This window comes from Melanotaenia boesemani, chromosome 15 (assembly GCF_017639745.1).
Source record: "Melanotaenia boesemani isolate fMelBoe1 chromosome 15, fMelBoe1.pri, whole genome shotgun sequence".
In the NCBI taxonomy this organism is placed as follows: Eukaryota; Metazoa; Chordata; class Actinopteri; order Atheriniformes; family Melanotaeniidae; genus Melanotaenia; species Melanotaenia boesemani.
Window position 1 is genome coordinate 13661880 of NC_055696.1, and position 20925 is coordinate 13682804.

At 37.4% G+C, this 20925-nt stretch overlaps 3 protein-coding genes and 1 non-coding gene across 5 annotated transcripts; 1 reads left to right on the plus strand and 3 right to left on the minus strand.

Annotated features, from left to right (window-relative positions):
- Positions 1-407: 407 nt before the first annotated feature.
- slc13a2 (solute carrier family 13 member 2) lies at positions 408-10740 on the minus strand. Its single transcript, XM_042009061.1, has 12 exons — positions 10334-10740; positions 6779-6907; positions 6173-6309; positions 4860-5116; positions 4603-4780; positions 4386-4508; positions 2772-2975; positions 1944-2044; positions 1662-1777; positions 1106-1267; positions 877-1014; positions 408-572 (listed from the first exon to the last, which is right to left on the minus strand). Exons 1-12 carry the CDS (start codon positions 10433-10435, stop codon positions 441-443), a joined length of 1779 nt encoding a protein of 592 aa, XP_041864995.1. The 5' UTR covers positions 10436-10740; the 3' UTR covers positions 408-440.
- Positions 10741-12638: 1898 nt separating this feature from the next.
- vtnb (vitronectin b) lies at positions 12639-17453 on the plus strand. Of its 2 annotated transcripts, none has more exons than XM_042008328.1 (8): positions 12639-12827; positions 13618-13734; positions 13831-14070; positions 14368-14507; positions 15362-15518; positions 16160-16318; positions 16457-16786; positions 16912-17453. In XM_042008328.1, exons 1-8 carry the CDS (start codon positions 12764-12766, stop codon positions 17046-17048), a joined length of 1344 nt encoding a protein of 447 aa, XP_041864262.1. In that variant the 5' UTR covers positions 12639-12763; the 3' UTR covers positions 17049-17453. The 2 variants fall into 2 exon arrangements, with proteins under 2 accessions (XP_041864262.1, XP_041864263.1); XM_042008329.1 differs by having other exon boundaries at positions 12739-12827; positions 13618-13738.
- A 262-nt stretch (positions 17454-17715) lies between these two features.
- On the minus strand, positions 17716-17789 carry trnat-agu. Its single transcript has one exon. It is a non-coding gene; the product is annotated as a tRNA-Thr (tRNA).
- Positions 17790-17929: 140 nt separating this feature from the next.
- Positions 17930-19440, minus strand: LOC121654277 (homeobox protein SEBOX-like). Its single transcript, XM_042008330.1, has 4 exons — positions 19357-19440; positions 19039-19176; positions 18676-18851; positions 17930-18586 (listed from the first exon to the last, which is right to left on the minus strand). Exons 1-4 carry the CDS (start codon positions 19418-19420, stop codon positions 17969-17971), a joined length of 996 nt encoding a protein of 331 aa, XP_041864264.1. The 5' UTR covers positions 19421-19440; the 3' UTR covers positions 17930-17968.
- Between the last annotated feature and the right edge of the window lie 1485 nt (positions 19441-20925).

Here is a 20925-nt window from a genome sequence, read left to right on the forward strand (position 1 = left end):
AGCTTTAAAGGTTAATCTCAGTTACACTTATCAGTCCAACATGACTGTTTAACCAAGTTCTTACAATAAACCCAATTCCATACCAATTTAAATTTGCTGCTTTATGTCATTTTTTACTTTAATGAAAATGAAAGCTGCAGCTATCTACTCTCAAAGCCATAAAAGTTAGTTTTTTTTGTTTGTTTAATTCCATCAGCATACATGATGGGACCTCTAAGAACAAACTATTTCCAGCAAAACTGGAAATCTTTTGTTAATTTTACATAAGCAATTTCTGTTAAATATCATTTGGTTATTTTTCTCCCACAGCCAAATTTTTAGACGTCAGTAACAAAAGATGAGTTTACAGTTTCGTTGTTTTTGACTGAATAATTAGGCTGTCTGACAGAGACATACTTTCAGAGCTTTTAAAGCCAATTCTGTCATTATTGGCCTTCATCTCAAGGCTTATAGTGTGTAATGTTGGCCCACTCTGGAAATGTGTCCATGTTAAACAGGAGGTATCCCCACGTGTTGATGCCTAAATTAGTGCACAGCACCCCAATGATGTTCAGCACGAAGCCAGCTTTCACCTGAAGGAACACAAAATCACTCTGATCAGGACACAGTAGGAGTTAAATCCTTTAAAAACACAAGTGGTGAATTAAGATTGATGGTATTGAAGTGTGTAGCATTATATATGTGTGTATGTATACACTACCAGTCAAAAGTTTGAACACGTTAGATTTAATGGGTACATAGATTCACGGTTGCTGGTGTCTAACAAAGAATTATTAGAGAAAACTACAGCAAAATCTTCAACCTCTGCTCTAGTGCTTCTTTTAAATTTGGCCTCAACTGTGTATCATGGATTGGAAATGTGTTTCTGAATCTCACCATATCTATGACTTTGAGGCTTCCAAAGGAGAAGGCAATGGCATTGGGCGGTGTAGCGACAGGCAGCATGAAGGCCAGAGAAGCAGCGATGGTGCAGGGCAGCATCACATAAAGAGGGTGTATCTGAATAGCTGATGCCTAAGAGAACCAAAACATAACACATTTGTGTACATGAAGAACATTTGTGAGCACACACATGTTTGTTTGTTTGGATTTATGCTCAGTTTACCATCGAAGCCAGAATGGGCAGGAAGAGGGTGGTGGTGGCTGTGTTGCTGGAGCACTCTGTGAATGTCGCCACAAGCAAAGAGAGCAGTATCGAGATGGCAAAGGGGGGGATTTTCTGTAAAGGTGCTAAGCTATCTCCCAGCCACCTGGACAAACCTGATTCCTGGAAAAAATTGAAAAGAAAATGTAGATCTTTGGTCCTGACAGAAAAAGCTTCACAACTATTGGATTAATTGCCAATGCATTTGACGAAAATGGTCATGTTTGATTTTATATACTAAAACTCTATGCAGCACCACCTGTTTCTCAGTGAAATATGTCAACATCACTTTGAGGTATAGGAGTAAAATTCTTATTGCAGGGAGTCCTCTAAATATGATAACAAAAAGCGGATGTAGACCTCCATTTCTTTTTTCATTTTATCATGAAAACAGCCAATTTGTTTCCAAAATCTGTTACATTGCACAGTCTTACATCAATTTAATAATAAAGCTTAGGCCAGTGTGATGCCCTGTTACTTCTTCTTAACAGAAGTCCAAAGAACACATGGTGATCACCTCACTGGCAGCAGCCATGGCAAATCCTCCTCCCAGCAGCAGGATGATGCTCCAGGGCATTCGCTGGTGGACCACCTGCCAGTTCAGTAGAGCTGGAGGAGCCTTTATCCTCTTACCTGTGGAATTCAGATGAAGTCTGAGCATAAAGCTGTCATTTTTTATCAAATATTAAAGTCATGTCTGCTGAGCTGAAAGTTAGCTCAGATGAGATTCATTAATGACACAATACTGTTGAAAAAAGAAGAAAAAGAAAGAACAGTGGGGCTAAGACAGATACCTCACCTGCCTCATCGGTACCATAGCTGCCACATGTGGGTAATCGAGATGGGATGATGAAGAAGAGCACTGACATTAAGATGGAGACACTTCCATCTGACACATACCTGAGTGATACAACATAATGTTATCTAAATATGATATTTTTCTTCTGCTATGTGCTGTCAATGAAAACAGATTAAATAGAGAAAAAATACAAATAGATTCTCAGTCATCCAGATCATTGTAATCCTAAGAGCTCGGATCGAAGGTAACTGGACTTCTTTTTGTTTCTTGAAAATGTTTTTCCTCTCATCCAAAACAGAATTTAATGTGTATCTCTAGATTTAAGTGTAGTAAAAGATAGGACTGGAGGTCTATGGTTTGAGTTCATGCGCATTTGAGGAGAAATAGATCTCAGAAATGTTATATGAGGGTTCATAGAACAATAATATGAGGAGTATCCTTGTTCTTTGTTGAATTTTATGAAATGACAAACATTAAATCAGGTTGTCTCTTTTGAAGGAATGGTTTAGTAATTTCCTTTTTAGTAAATATTACTCAAAACATAAAAAGATTAGTTATGGATTACATTTAGGTAAACATTTGCTGGAATTTAATTTCCTGTAAGAGGACAATTTAGGGAATATCAAACCCAATATAGCCTTTTATATGATTTGCATACATATGTGTATGTAGATCAGATTTATATACAAGGCATTATACACACTCACACGCATACACACACAATGTATTCTGATAATATATATAAAATTGGTTCACTGCTGCAATTTGGTCTTTTCATGAAAAAATTTATCTGTTTAATGTCATTGTCCGTGACAGCAAAAGACTCACCCCTTTTTGAAGAGCGCCGAAGCCCAGCCAGATATGAAGCCTGGCTCCCTGGTGAACCAAAGGAGCACAAGCAAGACAAAGATGGTGAGCACTGCAGCCTCAGCAAACTTCATCCTGCCCAGCTTTTTGTACTCCTGTCTCATTACTTCATATGCCTCCTTGTCTCTGTTGGTTTTCACACCACAACCAAATGTCTTCTTGAAACTGAGGAGAAAAAGCACAAAGTGCAGGGATATGGCAGATAAGTCCACAAATATTGTGAATTTACAGCTGTTGAAAATCTGTCAGTTAATGTTTGAGAAAACAAGAATTTTTGCAGGGAAAAATGTAAAATGTGTTAAACAATACTTAAAACATGTTAAAGGGCAGAGAACTGTGCCTTACTAAATTGTAAAACTGAACTATTGAACGGGTTTTTGGGAACATCGTAATTAATGCTGAGTAATGCAAACATAATGACAAATAATTACATAATTAAACTTTTGCATAATGCATTAAGTAAGGTTGAGTAGTAAAGCTTGATTATCTGCTTATTAATGCATTAAGTAATGTGCAAACAAATGCTAAGTAATACATGATATTAGTTAATAATACATTATTCAACATTTAATTAATGCTAAATAATGTACCAACTTACGTTAATTAAGGAACCCTTTTTATAAAGTGTTACCAGCTTTTCTTCTATTTTCTGTTGAGGATTTTAAAGTATGTCAAAAAATCTCATTTCAATGATGCAGTGGGAATGAGATGATAAAAACCAACTTCAGCTTTGACATTGGACCTTTATAGATGCTATGATGCATTAGTTGCATACAGTACTAGCAGCTATCTAGCTAACTAACTCCTCCTTTCACAGAATTGTGCCTTCACTGGATGCTAGAATTTGGGTTGTCTACCAGCATTGCAGAGGGAAATTCAAACATTGCAAAGACAACTTGGACATTACACGCAAGTGCAAGTAAAAGTAAATATAAGTAAACAACATTACTGTAGAACATAGTATCCATATGATTATGTTAATGGCACCAGCCCTCATACCAGTTTATACTTCAAGAAGCAATAATGAGTCTATTCTATGCTTTTCTGCACTCACTTTAGCATGAGAGAGTCGGATTGTTCAGATTTTACATTTTATGTAATTTATAATCCAAACCCTTTGTCAAATATTGTTAAACATAAGAGATGATTAAAGATGATTGAATGGTGAGGCGGATGAGAGGGAGAAATGACTGACAAGCCTTTGTGTTCAGCCTTTGTACAAACTGCTGATCTGTTATGGCAGCAATGCTCTCTCACACATCAATTATATTTGTAAAAATCAGGATAAAAATGACTTCGGTACATCAGGGATATTTATCACAAACAACAGCAAACCTTTTTACAAAACAATTTTATACACATTGCATCTTTACAATGAGTCATTTTAATCAAACCTCCAAAAGTAATAGTTTTGACTGTAAACACAGCATCACTCAGAATACACAGCACTTAATTAAAATTGTGTTTATGGTGCCAAAGCATGCTATGTTTCCATTTAAATGTGATGCTGGTTATATGAAAAAATTGTCAGGCCTTTACTATTTAAACGAGGGTGTACAACTGATGAGATCTTACTTGAAGCCAAGAAACATAAACTGAAGCCAGAGCCAGGAGATCGCCAGCATGAGCACCATGTTTGGAAAAGCAAAGCCGAACCAGCTGGCAAAATTGATCACCTCACCGTTCCCAGGGAAAAGCCTTCAAAGCAAGAAAAAACAGAGATGAGAGGAGCACAGATAGGATTGGTTCATTTACCGTTTGTGCAGCTGAGGTTCTTTTTATAAAGCCTTACTTGTCAATTTGACCCTTGAGGATGATGTTAGGGGTTGTGCCGGTGAGTGTAGCAGTGCCTCCGATACTGGCAGAGTAACACACACTCAGGCTCATCCCTTTGGTCAGAAGGTTGTATTTTGCCTCCATTGCTTTCATCCTCGATTCTCTGAGAGACTCCAAATTCCACTCATGCTTATCTGGACCCAGAAACATTAAGAAGGTTATGAGATATGTAACTTTTAAGTAATCCATCTACATTGTTGATATTTTACTTACAATTTCCATTCTCCAGTGGAGGATTTATGTCTGTCTTTTTTTCATCTGTCATATCCACCTTTGTTTGTATAACTTCAAGCTCAAATCCAGGGTTGTCTTCGGCTGCAGCCGGAAAGTCTTGTTCATCTGCTCGCATTTCGGTTGCTTTCAGCTGCATGAGTACAGCTTGAGAGATGGGCAGCATCATGGCAGTTGTGGCCGTGTTGCTGATCCACATGGACAGGAAGGCTGAGACGGTCATGAAGCCGATCATTAAGCTGTGTGAAAGGGGAGTGAAGAAGGAGATGGTAATGATGAGCAGCAGTGTGTTGAAAAGGATTCATTTAAAGCTGCATGCATAGTGTTTTAAGTTCCCATTCAAACCAAATCTAATTCAAAACAGCCAAATCCTGAACTTAATGCTTTAAAATGGTAAACAGTTTGTGTCACAGTGAGTCAATAACAATGACATTTCTAATTTATGCCAATATGTTAGTGTACCTGATACATCTACAAAATTACCCTCAAATCTGCAATGGGCTTAGTATTTCTAAACATTTGGTCAAAGCTCATGTAGTCTCTAAGTGTTCCCTTGAAGCATTGGCTATGATATAAGATTCAAATAGCAAACACTACAAACTTAATTTGGGAGTGTTTTCTTTTTAATAAAGGGGAGGTCAGGGTCAGTCACAAGACAATCAAATATTAGACTTGAAATTCAGAACCACTTTTTGAAAGCTAGCTTGTTTTTAATCACTTGCTGGTTAAGCATTGCAATTACTTGGCTATGTTTAGGCATCACAATTTTCTGGTTAGGATAAGGAGAAAAAAGTGGTTTGTCAGATGTAAAATAATTCCCCTCTTGGCATTGACTTAATGTTGGATAATGACATGACTTTATTTCATTATGTTGATCTGAAACACTGGAAACTGACTCTGAGCTCTGCATCAGTCTAATCCAGAAAAAAAATAAAACACTGCCTTCATGGATGCAAAATAATTTAGATTTGTGGGCACTGCTGACACTCTAGATCAGTGGTTGGCAACTGGTGGTTCGCGGACCAAAATTTGCCCACCGTCAATGATACCTGGACCTCAGATTACATTGATAAAAAAATAAATAAATGAAACTGAGTGCAAGAGTGATGTGTCATTGCACAGAAACATGGTGCTGTGTTAACAAAAAGAAAGCGTGGTTTTTCCTGATGTAGATGTTCTTTTGGCCCGCCATTCAGTTGGTCAGAAAAAATTTATCTCAAGGCCAAATTTAGTTGCCGAACCCCTGCTAGATGCTTCATCATACACTCATTAGTTGTATTAAAAGTCTCACTTACAGAGATGGGCGAACACCAACCAGCAGCAGAACTCGGAGTGCGATGCGTTTATGAAGATTCCAGTGCTCCACTGCAATGGCAACCAAGAGGCCACCAACGAAGAGCATGTTTGAGTCTTTTAGATACTCAATGCTCACCTGAATCACAAAGACACCAACTTAGAAAGAAAATTGTATCACAGCAACCTGTGAATTTGTTAATGCAGAGCAATTTATCATTACATGTGTTTTATGAGCAATAAAATGTAACACTGGGATCAGCAGATATTCTAAGAGTGATAAAAGCATGTCCTAAAAGAACTAGATAATTACTTTTGGTACATTGTACATTGTTTCTTAACAATTAAGGCTGAGTAAATGTCCCATTTTGTTGTGATACACAGCTCTTTCTAACCTCCCAGTCCTTTGGGACAAAAACCATGTGCAAGAACAGCCCTTACACATGATGTATAAGGGAGAAAATTTGAGGAAATCTTAAAAAAAACAAAAGTTTTTGTATTAAAAACAACTGTGAAAGCAGCAGCAGCATTTTCCTATGTGTGTCATTAATATGTAGATCCATATACTGATGCATAGTGAGGCACAGAAGTTTAAATGTTGACTTTACATGTTCAGCCTTCATGATGCCCATCATTGGAAAAAGCACAACTGGAAGCAGGCCAGTCACAGCCAGAGGCATACACTCCGTGCACCAGTACAGAGCCATGATGATGATTGCGTAGCCACATTTTGCTTCCTGTAAACACATGCAGGGAATAAGTTGAAAATATAAAATATGCTCTCAGGTACCAGCAGCGTTGGTGACTGCTGTAGTGACTTTGTAAAAAGTGGTAACCAATCTACAGTCGTTTGTTGGAGAAATAACAATTTGTTACTAATTAATTCATCTAAAAAGTTTTTAAACATTGTATGTACTATGTACAATGCTGAACTAGTGTTTCGTAACAACACTTTTAGTCCAGCAAAGGATTTCCTTGTGACGTGTAAGAAACTGTAAACAGGTGTACTGTCAATAAGTTACATTTCTTGGTAGCAGGTGCTGAAGTAGAACTTTTTTTACGTGCTCTTGAAATGGATCAAGCTAGTTTTATAAGCTAGTTTTTGTTTAAATGTCTTCCAGTTATACTCAGTGCTGTATGATACAAATTACATTAATATGTCCAAGAAATGTCACTTATGTTTGACTAATAAGGTATTCACCAGGCAGCCTATAACCTTGGAAGTGCGGACTTTTGATTTACAGTTTGCATTCTCACTCATTATTTGGTGAGGATATTCTATCTCCCATCTTCCTTTGACTTTCAAATATATATTTTATACTCTCTATGGTTTTGTATCAGTATAGTACACATGCTTGATAACACAAACATTTGAAAGCAGGAAACACATTTGAGTGTTAAGAGTTTGCACAAATAAAAACATTCAGAAGCAAGAAAAACACAGTTTCAGAACACAGTTATTTAGCCTCTATGTTCTTTGTCTTATCTCCAGCTTCTCTTTAAAATGCTATAAGACTTTACGCACGCAGATAACAGCAGCCTTGATCATAAAACAGACAGTTTGCCATACTCTTGTCTCGCAAGATAGCATTTATGGGTTCTCAGTAAAAAGAAATCAAAAAGATTGTTTAAACTACTAGGCATGAAACTTTCCACTTCTAAAATCATAATAACGCTGCAGTTTCCTTTGAGGTTCTGCTTTGTGGCACTTACACTTTTTCTGGGTTAAGATAAGGCAATGCAAGGGAATGGTAACAAATATATGTTAATTGTTGTAATTATAATACAGCAGGATGCACCCGATGCAGTCTGCTGTAGCAGCTTTGAGCAGCTCCTTCAGTGCAAGGCTGCTGCACCCCCAGTGCAGAAAGAGGCGCTACCGCAGGTCATTGCTTCCTACTGCCTTCAGACTGTATAACAGCTCTGTATACCACCCAATGTACAATTCAGCTTCAGTTAACGCCATCACCCCGTCTTTCTGCCACCTCATCCCACCTCATTGCTTCCCACCATTTATATGTAAATAACTATTTATAATTATTTCTTAATATAATGTACTGTAGAATATGTAAATCATTAACTACTAAATCAAATCAAATATTATTTATTAAGCGCTATTCATGCTGAAGGCAATATGGAGTGCTTTACATGATAAAAAAAAAGAAATTTACTCCCTTACCATTGCCGGTATTGTTTTTGCCCTCCTTTTTGTCCTTTACATTCTTGCTGCTGTGGCATGTGAATTTCCCCAATGAGGGATCAATAAAATCTTATCTCGCAAATTTCTTAAAAGATTTTAAGGGAATTTTTTTACAGTGAAATGTGTGTATTTGCTTTCTTTTTTAAATACTAGTATGGAGATACACTAGATAGCTGTCTAATACAAGTATTGATCATTATTTTGACATCAGAAGCTGCTTTAGACAAAATTAAGATTTAAGACTCACTTATAACACAATATGCCAAACTGATTTATTTTTTGATGTATTTCCAAAGTTAACACTTAAACGCTGTACAGATTTATTGAAATTAGTAAAGAGTGTAACTTGACCACACACAGGCACCATTTGAAAATACCAGTGTATCTTCTCAGTTATCCAGATGTTGATTACCTTGAATGCTCAACAAGAAAGCAGCTGGATCTTTTTTTTTATTGGCTCTTGAAAAAAAGACCTTTGGACAAAAGTCCAGTTGCTTTCTGTTCAAGCCCGGATTACCATTTGAAATTGAGAAGGCTGCCAGCTTTATTTGTCCTTTTGGAACACTTTAAGTTTTTATGTGGAGGCGCAAAGGTCATAATACTTTGCTGCATTACCTCACTTTTACTTCTCAGAAAGTAACAGAGTCAAAATAAAGAAAACTCAAACGAGTGGATGAAGCTTTCATTTATTAATAATAATAATAATGGATTAGATTTAGATAGCGCTTTTCTAGGCACCCAAAGCGATTTACGTTGTGTCCATTATTCATTCACTCATACCTGGTGATGGTAAGTTACATGTGTAGCCACAGCTGCTTTGGGGCAGACTGATGGAAACATGGCAGCCAGTCCGACCACCACACAACATTCATATCCACATTCATACACCAGTAATGCCGACACTGGAGGCAAGGAGGGTGAAGTGTTTTGCCCAAGGACACAACGACAGATCACTGGGGGAGTGGGAATCGAACGCCAACCTTCCATTTATTGGACAACCCGCTCGACCACCTGAGTCATTGCCGCCCCGTAAATTTACATAAATAAAACAGATTATATGATACCTTTGATATTATATGGCAAACAAGATCGTTTTTTGTTTTGTTGTTTGTTTGGAGTTTTTTTTATTAATTATGTTATAAGCTTGACCTTGGGTGAGTAAATTAAATTTCTTTTGGTTTAAATTTTTTACACCAATAGACAAGACGAGATATAAGTTGAGTGGACAGTAAAAGTTACACACACAGCAAATAGAATGCATTTTTTTTTATTCATTAAAAAAACTGCTATGAAAATATGGAAACTTTTAGATAGCTTCATTTAAAACAACATTATTCTCATAACTTTAATAATTTGTGTGATGTACGATTATTTTTTTAATATTTGTGACTGCTTATCAATGCCTTTTTAATTTTTTCTTTTGTTTTCAAAGAAATACAAATTCATCTCCTTGGTTTGTTTCTGCTTATCTTCGTTTTTAGTCAATAAAACTCCAAGTAGCAGAGCGGTAAGTGTTCTCCTTTCTATTATTATTTATTAATTTCTATTCCAGCTAAAAATCTGTGTAAGTTAGGAAAGATTTGCTTGCTTTAGACTTGAAACCATATTAAGTCTTTGTGTGGTCTCTGGTGATGGTTTGATTTTAGCCCAAAATAAAAGTTACTTATCCAAATACATCAATAATTGAAAAGCTTGAATAAGTTATGAATTAGCATCAGTAAGCAGTGACTGGTAGACAAGTTGGCAGATAAACTGAACAGATAACGGTTATCAAATCGTCTGGACAAATACTTGACAGTCTTTATGGTTTAATGAATCCACCTGTCTAGCAGCCACAAACAGGTTCCTATTTACTGGAAACCTCTCTGACATCTACTGTGCTATGAGGAAAAACAAACAACTACCTGTGAGTACATTAAAAACCAATTTCAACTGTTGTTTGTACTCACTCACACAAACTTACCGGTGTAGAAAAAAGTATTGGCAGGGGAAGGAAGATGAGCGGAGTGATGATGATGATGAAGTAATTTCTGTGGTACCACAACCACTTCAAGCATTTATACATGATGCTCTCTGAAAAATTAACAAATGAGCCAGAGTCAAAAACCTCTCCAGAAGACTGGCGGGTAGATCAGAGCAGATGGCTGATCCAGATGCGGGTCCGGTGTAAGAACGAGAACAAGAGCAGATGGGGGAGGAAATGCAGATAGGTCAGGTGATCTAGCAGGAGAGATGTGCCTCAGAGAGCCTCTGAGTTAAAGAGACTAAAATAAGGACAATTTATTGTCTATATCTGGTAGCATATCAAACATTAACTCAACAGCCAAGTATTGTAATCCTTAACCGAATGGTACATGAAGCTCTTGTAAGAGAGGAAGGTAGAACTAAATGTACAGAGAAGGGGAGGGAATTGACAGATGAAGAGATAACCAAACAATAGGAAAATTTTATCAGGTGAAAGTGTACAGCTTCGTCATAGGCAACCAAAGGTCAGGAGCTGAGCATGATCCAGCTGGGCTGCAGCCCACTTCCAGTCAGCAATACAAGGTCTACAAAAGCTGTAATTTTATAGTAAGTTTTAGCAACTTAGACTTAATAAACAGAGAAAAAAAACTATATTTTCACTTTCTCTCTCAAATACAGCACGGAGACCTTGGGCAGCATGGCATGTTATAAGGCTATTGCTTAAAAAAAAAATTCCTCTCAAAACTTGCATTTACAACGTTAGTAACCTTGTTCAGTTCTCTACAATCAGCAGTTTTGCTTCAACTTTAATTAGCCTGATATCTCACCAAACCTTCCTGCTGACCAACTTACATTATGAGTCATTTTGCTGATTTTATTACTTGTACTCATTTATTTATTAACACAGAGACAAGCAAACCTTTTTCCTGACTATATTATCATTTTGGTGTATCTTGTTGAAGTCAGAAAAACTAAATGTGAAGAATCTAATTGAATTGCTTATCTAAACAAAAATGCTTTTGTCATACTAAATGCACAATACATGCTAAGAAACAAGTTGTCTTCCATATTTCTTAGTTAGACACCAGAACTATGCAACAGCTTTTGAATCTAAGAAATTTTGCAAAGCTCTCTCGACGATTCTTGCCTTTGCAGTGAGGTTTATTATTTAATATACTATTTAAAGACGTTCTTAGTATTGTTACAGTTTGGCCTTGTAAACTGATTTCCACTGTTGCTGTTGGTCAGAGCTGCTGTAATTTTTTCAGTCGGGATGGCAGAGTCATGCTACACAAAAGAAAATAATCCAACAAGCAAACGTCCACTTTAAATTAAAATCTGAAAATAAACATATCTTTGTGAATAATACAGCAGTTCTATGGCCATGTTTTTTTTTTTAGCCTTATGAGATATGGCAGGAACCCAAGCAATACTCACTGATAAAAGCTTTGCACTGATAACCAAAGTCCATGTGCCTTTGCAATTTGTCCTCCGCAGGTTTATGGAGGTTTTTTTGCGGCACTTCATGAAAGATATCTATGCACTGTTAAACACAATCTAACTTCCTTTATTGATGGGGACAGTGTATCCCTTAGGAAAGCTGATATGCTTCAGTTTCAAAGTAAAGCTTAATTACCAACTATTTCTGACTTTTTGTTTCCATTAAAGAGACGGTGAAATCTTACATTTCTGTCTGCAGGCAGAGCCTATCGTTGCATGGTGCTAATCTAATCAGTAAATTTCTGTTGGAATATCTCTAGCTGATCTTAAACTCAGATTTTAAATATTATCACCATTATTCTCACTGTTTTTATGAATGCACAAAACTAGTTATCAAGGCAGAGTTTGGAAGTAGACATTGTTTGTATTGGTGTTGTTTATTTAAGCCAGAAATCAATAGAGATTAAAAGACTACCCTGGCTACACAATGTCTGAGTTCAGATACCTGTTGCTGTCTTTGCAGTATATGTATATCTGGTCCACATCAAAACAAACCATTGAAGTTTCCAGTTTGGTTTGTGATGGTGCAATTCAACAATTTTTAACAAAACAAACTATCATAAATTGGCTCAATTTAAATTATAATAAATTATGGTGTTATAAAATGTATACGAAACAGGAAAGGCAGGTTTTCTGCAGCCCAACTTGGTCATGTTTGTTTTATCCTGGGAAAATGTTTGTAGGACAGACAGAAAAGAGTTCAATGATTATTACAGCTCAGTATTGACCAATCAGGAGTGCAAACGCCATGGGGTCAGCAGTTTCTAAAAAAAATTGCTATTGATCATTTGCACACGGTGCTTCATCCCAAAGTGGGGCACTCAGCCTAAACTCGTCTAATAGTCCATTGGTCTGTGATCATACTAACAGATACAAACCTACTTGTTTTGTTATTGTTTGAAAGTTTGAATATTTTCTGTGTGTTGACATGAAGCCAGCAGTGGTTCTGCTGGGCCTCGTCCTCCTGCTGGACACCACCTTCGCTGCAGAGGGTAAGCCTCACAAGTGATCTTTGCTATGACATAAAATTTAAATAACAAGTCTTCTCTGTTCTTTGTCCATATATCATACAGTAATGATAGTTTTCTCTCTCTTTACTTTTATAGGTATATATATTTATATGTGGGCAAATTATTATGTGATTTTAAGTTTAAGCTACTCTTGTGCAATTCAAATGTACTTGTACTTCTTTTTTGTGCTCCTGTGTTTTTAATACGTCACTACATATCATTAGTAAATGCATACCACATTCTATTATATTTGACATATCAATATTTTATTGGAATGCATTTTACAGATGTCACAGTAAAGAACATATGACAAACTTATAGAAAATTGTTGTTTTTTGTCGTCATGACTTCTTAACCTAATTGGAAAGTATTCAAGGAGCAATAATTAGCCAATACTTAAAAAAAAAAAAAAAGAAGCAAAATATTTTTAAAGTAATTCTAAACATGACAACAGATTTTACAAAGCACACAAAAATACAAAGTACAAAGCAACAATAAATACAGTCATTAAAACAACTAACTATGCCATATTTATCTGTGGTAATATGTTTATTATGGATATTATAGCTCCGTTATACTAATTATGATTCTGTAGTTTATGCACTTTATATGCAGATTTGTTTACTTGTAATGGATTATTTTGCACTTGTGTATTTGTGATTCTTCTTTAGTGAATAATCTGAATTTTTATTATTTCTGTGAGATGCTGAACTATAAAGTGTGTCCCAGTTTACAGTCTGTTTGAGAAACAGAACAAACTGCATTTCCACAGAGTCCTGTGTGGGTCGCTGTGGCACCTTCACCCCGAGGAGCAAATGCCAGTGTGACTCCATGTGTGTGTATTATGGAAGCTGCTGTGAGGACTTTGACAACATCTGTCCCAAAAAAAGTCAGTACAGTCATGAAATATTATACCTTAATATTAGATGATACGTCCCTACTCAAACACCATAATGTTACAAATCACTCGTGTGCTCACTCTCAGCTGCTCGAGGAGACAACTTTGAAGAAACACAGGATGTAACAGAAGCAGGGACCACTGCTGATGAGTCCACTATGTCCCTTCCATCAACAATTGCACCAACAGTTTTTTTCTCTCTGGCTCTTCCACCCAACACCACGTATGGGCCCACGTCACATGTTGACCCTGATGCGGAGCCCTGCAGTGGTCGACCTTTCGATGCTTTCCTGCAGCTGAAAAATGGCTCCATCTATGCATTTAGAGGTAAAACTTGACAGGATTTCTGCATGTTAATTTTCAAAAATCTGGCAAATGGTTTCATTTAAAAATGACCTTTAAGAAAGAGCCCATAAGCTTTTGTAATATTGTTCATATTTTTGGTCCTTAAAATGGTACAAAAGCCTCCAAAAAGTACATAAAGGTGTTTTGGGATTTTTGGATTCATCTAAACTGGATGGAACTACACACACACTACATGTTTAAATAACTGTCTTTGTTTATAAACCTTGTCTCGGCTGACTCATTTTAATTGGTGCTCAAAAACTTACTTATTTCTCCCAGGTGAATATTTTTTTGAGCTGGATGATAAATCCATACTTCCTGGTTATCCCAAGCTTATCCAGGATGTGTGGGGCATCTCTGGACCAATCAGCGCTGCATTCACACGCATCAACTGCCAAGGGAAATCCTACATCTTTAAGGTAGGATCTCATTTATATTTATATGTTCTTTTAGCCAGTTAACAGCAAAACAAACAACCAAAAAAAAGATTTAGCTCGAGATGTTTTAACCATCAGGTTAGATTATGTGTTAAGCAGAAGATTTCATTTCATATAGGGTTAAACAAATGTAAAACTTTATTTTGTTCCATATACATTTGTATCAAAGATTATAAACGCAGTGCAAGTATATAATCCTGTATACTAAAACATAGGATTATTACTTTTAGTTTAAAGCAAAGGGCTGTAAAGTATATGGCTTTAAAAATGCCTTTTAACTACCTTTAGTTTTAATCTCTTACATAAACACAGCAGTATCATTTGAGGGAAACTAATTCACTAGTTCAATTTTAAATTGAAAATATTTTAATAACCCAATTCAGAAGAAACTCCAATAATTTTAACTTTTTGGGTTTTTTTTTTTAGCTCAGAGTTAAATTAAATTAAACAAAAATAAAATTAAAATATTGTTCTTCAACCTGCCAGATACCTGTCCACACTATGTAGATGAAATGTCACAGTCACATGCTTGAAAATCAGATACTGACTTTATTAAATGCTCTATAGAGTCACCACCTCATGTCTTTACTTGTTAATTGGGGGTATTTGTGTCAGTGCAGATGTCAGTGAGTAGTAGTCCACTGTAGCTGCACACGTCCCAGTTTTTGTATTGTAATTTGTCAAAATAAAATGCCCTTATTTAGAAATAATTAGTATTACCCTGCTAATTATTTACTCTGTTAAAATGTTTCTTTGCTCATCATCAAGGTCAATACATTGTGCTCACGGTCATCAAAGCTTATTGCTTTTGGCTCTCCATATTTTTTCTGTCAAAGGGTAAGAAGTACTGGAGGTTTGATGGTGGTGTCTTGGATGAGGCGTACCCACGGGACATTTCTGTCGGCTTTGATGGCATACCAAATGACGTCGATGCAGCATTTGCTGTGCCAGCACCAAGTCACAATGGAAAGGAGAAAGCCTACTTTTTCAAAGGTATTTGTGTGGGGATGAGTTGTATTCAAGAGCAATATGTCCTAAATTCTTCCATTCCATTTTTTATTATGCAGTATTCTCAAGTGCTTTTATATATTTGCTGAATCAGGACGGACGACCTCATCTGAAAAGTGAGGCTAATGTCAGATAGGTTGACCCTGTGAACTTTCAAATGACCAGCAGGGGGCGACTCCTGTAGCAGTAAAAAGAAGCCCACTTCTAAAGAGAAAATTGAGAAAACGGCCCTACTTCTTATATCAGTTATTACTCCAATAAGCTGTTTCAAGTTATAATAGTTTAAAGCCTTTTTCAGTCCAACATAAAACTCATTTTGTAAATTGTGGCTCAATATAGAGTGAAATAGTAAAAAAGGATATGCCACTCTCTGGTATGCCAGACGATGGGCATGAATTTGGATAAAAATCAGGTAATAATTACTATTTGTCATGATTTTTTCTTTCATTCAGAGTGTTTAATCCATCCATTGCATAAGAAACTTTGGCAAAGAAGGTCTAAAATGAATCTGACAGTGTCCATATCTACAGAGTCCAAATCAGTTCAGGATGCTGAAACAATGTATTCAGCCTTAAAATATCTTCAGATAGACAAGTCCTAAAATTTGCATATATCTTTTTTGACAGGGGATCAATATTACCAGTATGAGTTCAAGTACCAGCCTTCCCACGAGGAATGTGTTGGCATGAGCAAGGCTTCCCCATCTTTGCTGTTTGCACGATACACAGACCTGTACTGTGATCAGACACTTGAGGATCTCTTCGCAGAGCTCTTTGGCCCATCCTGTAAGGACCAGCAAGTTTCTAATATTCCTTTTTTTTTTTGTTTGTTTGTTTGTTTGTTTGTTTGGTTGGTTGGTTGGTTTTTTTTTTGTACCCGCCCTAATTTATATGGTTTATATTTATATCTTTTCCCCTCTTCAGTCTCTAGCCACAATGTTGGTCCTCACTATATCAGTAGGGGCTGGCAGGGCATCAGGCCCCCTGTAGATGCTGCAATGGTAGGACGAGTCTACCTCACTCCCAAGCCAACATCTCCTCCTCCACCAGCAAGAAGGAAGAGCAGTCGGAGGAGGAGGCCCAGCAGAAGGCGTGGTCGGCAACAGAGGCGGCAAAGTCGCTATGTATTTGATGATTTGTGGCTCCATGGTGATTGGTTTGACTTTGGAGAAGACTACAGTGACATCACTGATGAAAGCACCACACCAGAGTTTAAAAGCACCCCAGTTCAAAATGTTTACTTCTTCAAGAGAGGTATGAATACACTGGAGTTATTCTTTATTCATACAGTAAGTCAGGTTGACGCTCAACACACTGCTTCTTTTTTGCACTGTCAACATCTTTTGGTTTGTATTGTTCTTTTCCGTGTGTGATTACAGATAAGTACTTCAGAGTGTCTCTTCAGACAAAACGTGTGGATGCTGTCATCCCTCCTTATCCGCGATCCATTGCAAAGTACTGGCTGGGCTGCAAACATGAGGAGACCCCTGATGCAGCGAGAGAAGAAAAGAAATAGGCCAGCTGAAATAAGAGAAAAATCCTATTTTTTTAAGCACATCTCTTTGCAACGATTAGAATATAGGCTTTATGATAATACTGCCTGCTTTGTTTTTTGTTGTCGGAGATTATTAAAAGTATTCCACAGGTATCCCTTTGAAGATGGATATGCTAAAATCATGCATGATTTCATATAGTTTAGATTTCATTGTTGTGAATCTTTTAATGTTCTTGTCCATTCTTTGTTCTACCAATAGCATACATCATTCATTCCTTGCAGAAATCAATCACTATTTCAACTTCTAAAACTCTATTGTTTCAGAAAATGTACTATAGTGTGTCAGACACGCAGTATGTGCATTCACTTGCCTGACGGATAGTATATCATTTTGCATCTTACAAGAATAAAGTTTTACTGCAACAAGCCACCAGAAAGCACATTACTTATTTAATTATTATCCTCAAGTGTATTGAAAATGTTGCATCCATTTTATTTATTTGTTTACTGTTTAATTTATTTTTATTAATTTCTCAATTAAATTTCTGTCCGTGTTATTTTGACTTGCAGTATAGATTGATATGCAGTAAGGTGATTCCATCATCGCATATTTCTATTTTTGTGTTGAACATGCAGATTAAAACATTATGTTGTACGCCAATTCAAAATTAAGAAAAAAAAAATTAAAAGGCACCGCTGGGATTCGAACCCAGGATCTCCTGTTTACTAGACAGGCGCTTTAACCAACTAAGCCACGGCGCCACGTGGTGCACGGAGCCACATAGCTATTATACCTAAAAACACGGGGGCGTCAGGTTTTATTTTTTTTATTTATTTTATTATGTTTTATGAGTTTCTCGGCAGGCAGTCTCAGCATATTTACAGCGCTATAGCTAATCATTTACAACATGGTTTTTAGCGTGTCATTTTCCAAGGTCCAATCAGTCCAGAAGATAATCAATCATTGCAGCTGAAATATATAAATCTGACAAGCTGAAGTCACCCACCAAGTCCTGGAAGCATCGGGCATATGGGTCTTCCAAGGACTCGTCTGTGCTGGTGAAACCCTGGTGGTCCAATCGCCTCTGGAGGCGAGGGTTGGACTCAGATTGTGTTGCTGAATGGTAGCAAATGTCATCTGAATGGGATTCATGTTCGCCTGCCAGGAAAGTCTCGAACTCCGTAAAATCCCAATCATCAAGTTCACTCTGTGGCAACTTATCTTGGTATGAATCCATGAAGTCTGGGGTTTGGAAGTGACAGTCTTTGGGCACTCCATGCGGGGAGTTAGATAGATCAGGAGATGTAGGTACGGGCAGGGACGTGGCCTGACTGTTGAGGATTGTTGAGAGCCTGGTGGACTGAGGTAAAGTAGGGTATCCTGGTGGAGGCGGCAGGTTGGGGGTAGGTGAGAATGAAGAAGCCGGCTGAGGAAAACGGGGGCTGGGCGGCACAGTGTAGGTGAACTGGTGCTGGATATTGTCTGTAGGAGATTTCAGGGCCTGTGTGGTCGGTTTCTTGCTCTTGAAGTAACGTGCGCGCCTATTTTGAAACCAGACCTGTTGACAAGAATTTAATTAGTTCATTGTTTAAAGAAAAACGTTGACCTCTTGACGCATCTGGGGTACGTGTAATTCTGATAACTCACCTGAATTTTTGACTCCGGTAAACCGGTTATAGAAGCGAGAGACTCTTTCATTTTAATGTTGGGGTACTGCGTGATGGAGAATGCTCTCTCCAGCTGGCTCAGCTGCGACTTGCTGAAGGTGGTGCGCTTCCGGCGACGGTGCGTGTCTGGGCGAGTCCTTAAGTCATCGTGATGCACTGAAAGAAGAGACCATGAGCATTATCATCTTTTCTTTTTAAAACTAGAGTTCAACTCAACTTAGTAGCGATATTAGCTCAGTTTTCAGAATGATTAATAGGCCTACATTACAGCCTACAGAGTTAAATGAAAATAAAAATAATAATAAAAGAGGGCATGGCGGCATCGTCAAACAAATCCACTCACCTCTGCTGGAGTCCTGTGCGTAAAGGTAATCATTGCTCATATTCAGGGATTTAGCAGGCCATTGTCCTGAGTAAAACGAGATCATCTCAGGAACATCACCACGAATAAAATCAGGCCCATACGCCATTGTTTTCCCTTCTAAAGAAATAAAAAAAAATACAAAATTGAGTCTCCGGTGTTCTTGACACTGTGAAAACACAAGAGACTGGAAGGTTTTATACTTTGCTAGACACAGGGCGACCCCAGCGCCCCACCCTCTCACACATTTCACGGATATTGTCAGTTTTTACAAACGCGTGCCTTTGATGTGGTACACACCTGTTAATGGCTGTTTGGCCAATGGTTGTCTGTTTGATCCCCGACGACCCATCAACGGGCCCATTTAGACAAGACATGTTTCTCCTGACCTGCGGAGGCTGAGATCCGTTGGAAAATCTGAAAAACAGTCATTCACACTAGTTAGGTTTGTGGAGAAATCAAAATAATGTGAACATATTTCTGTTCCTTGTTTATATAATTATTTTAATATGATTTGAATAATAATATATTGCAATTTGTTGAGATATTAGCATAACATTATAGCACATAATGCATATGGCAAATAGATCATTCTTTATTCTCTGTATCAATCACGACTTCTTCCAGACATTATAGTCTGCGGCACATCCTCTCCTCCACAGCTCCTGCCTCCCGGAGCGCATGAGAAATAGATCACGGTGTGTCTGTATGGTGAAAGTGTATTGAAGAAGCCGCAGGAGTGTGAGGCTTCAAGCGGCTGTGATGCGTGGAGGTGACAAATCGGGCTACTTTTACTTCTTCCTGGTCGTTTCCACCGATTCGAGACATCAAAACACCGGATAGCGCGCAGTCCAATGCGCAGCTAGTTCCCAGGTTGGTGTCAGACTCACAAACGACGCATGAACCTTTACAGACTAAATTTAAACCACCAGACACAAACCAGAGCAGCAAAACATGCGTTATTTATTTATTTGTTTTTTATTTATTCATTCATTCATTTACTTACTTACTATGATATCACATGAGGCCATGATTTTCCCATTTTCATATTAATGAAGTTTTCGGTCATTTCTAGTGATGAAGCCATTAGGAAGTAACCTTAATGATTAGTAAAAATAAGCAGTTGAGTATTCCACTTTGACTCCTGCTCACGTGAACAATGGACTATTAAGGTCATAACTCAAGCTCCTGCTGGTCGTCACATGACTTGGATTAAAACGAAGACATATCGATACTGAAAACAGATGAATTCTGAATGAGCTGTCGAAACCAGGTCACATGCTGTCAGAGCCAGGTCCCGTGACCCCTATGACCCACTGTGGCATTTGGATAGACCGTGAGATAAAATTCATTAAATGTTATTCTGGCACATTTAAAGCTCCTAATGTATTTTGTATGTGACGGGCCACATGTTTTTTTTTGTTTTTTTTTTTTTTTTGCTTAGTTTGGGGTTAACTGATGTTGATATAAAAATTTGTTTTAAATGGCTTTGTTATTCTGATGGCACAAGGAGTGGTAGAGATAAGAAGAGTCCACTGGGTGGCAGTATGAAACCATTCACTTCTTTCTTAAACAGTTTTTAGACTACACTATGAACCTTATGTTATGAGCACGTGTCTTATTGATCTTCCAGTTAAATAATAATCCAAGTTAACTAAAGGAGTCAATAGGCTAAGTAAATAAAGTTCAGTTTGAAAATCAGCACAACCCTGTTTTGAATTTTTGTGACACCCTTTAAATATGAATAAAAACGCCGTGCACCTGTGTTTATTAATAATTTACACTGGAGTCATTTTTATGTTCATTTTGAATTTGTGGCTGGAAAAGCATTTTTAAAATGCTAGGGCCCGTGTATGTTTGTAACTGTGC

Excerpts from the sequence above, each read along its gene's own strand:
- slc13a2 (XM_042009061.1), bottom strand. The coding sequence starts at position 10,435 with ATGTATAAATGCTTGAAGTGGTTGTGGTACCACAGAAATTACTTCATC. Across the intron at positions 4,509-4,602 it reads CTCAAGGGTCAAATTGACAA|GCTTTTCCCTGGGAACGGTG; the intron begins GTAAGGCTTTAT and ends CTTGCTTTGAAG. Across the intron at positions 2,976-4,385 it reads TTTATGTTTCTTGGCTTCAA|TTTCAAGAAGACATTTGGTT; the intron begins GTAAGATCTCAT and ends TTTTCTCCTCAG.
- vtnb (XM_042008328.1), top strand. The coding sequence starts at position 12,764 with ATGAAGCCAGCAGTGGTTCTGCTGGGCCTCGTCCTCCTGCTGGACACC. Across the intron at positions 15,519-16,159 it reads GAAAGCCTACTTTTTCAAAG|GGGATCAATATTACCAGTAT; the intron begins GTATTTGTGTGG and ends CTTTTTTGACAG. Across the intron at positions 16,319-16,456 it reads AGAGCTCTTTGGCCCATCCT|TCTCTAGCCACAATGTTGGT; the intron begins GTAAGGACCAGC and ends TCCCCTCTTCAG.
- LOC121654277 (XM_042008330.1), bottom strand. The coding sequence starts at position 19,420 with ATGGGCCCGTTGATGGGTCGTCGGGGATCAAACAGACAACCATTGGCC. Across the intron at positions 19,177-19,356 it reads GGCCAAACAGCCATTAACAG|AAGGGAAAACAATGGCGTAT; the intron begins GTGTGTACCACA and ends TTATTTCTTTAG. Across the intron at positions 18,587-18,675 it reads TACCGGAGTCAAAAATTCAG|GTCTGGTTTCAAAATAGGCG; the intron begins GTGAGTTATCAG and ends TCTTGTCAACAG.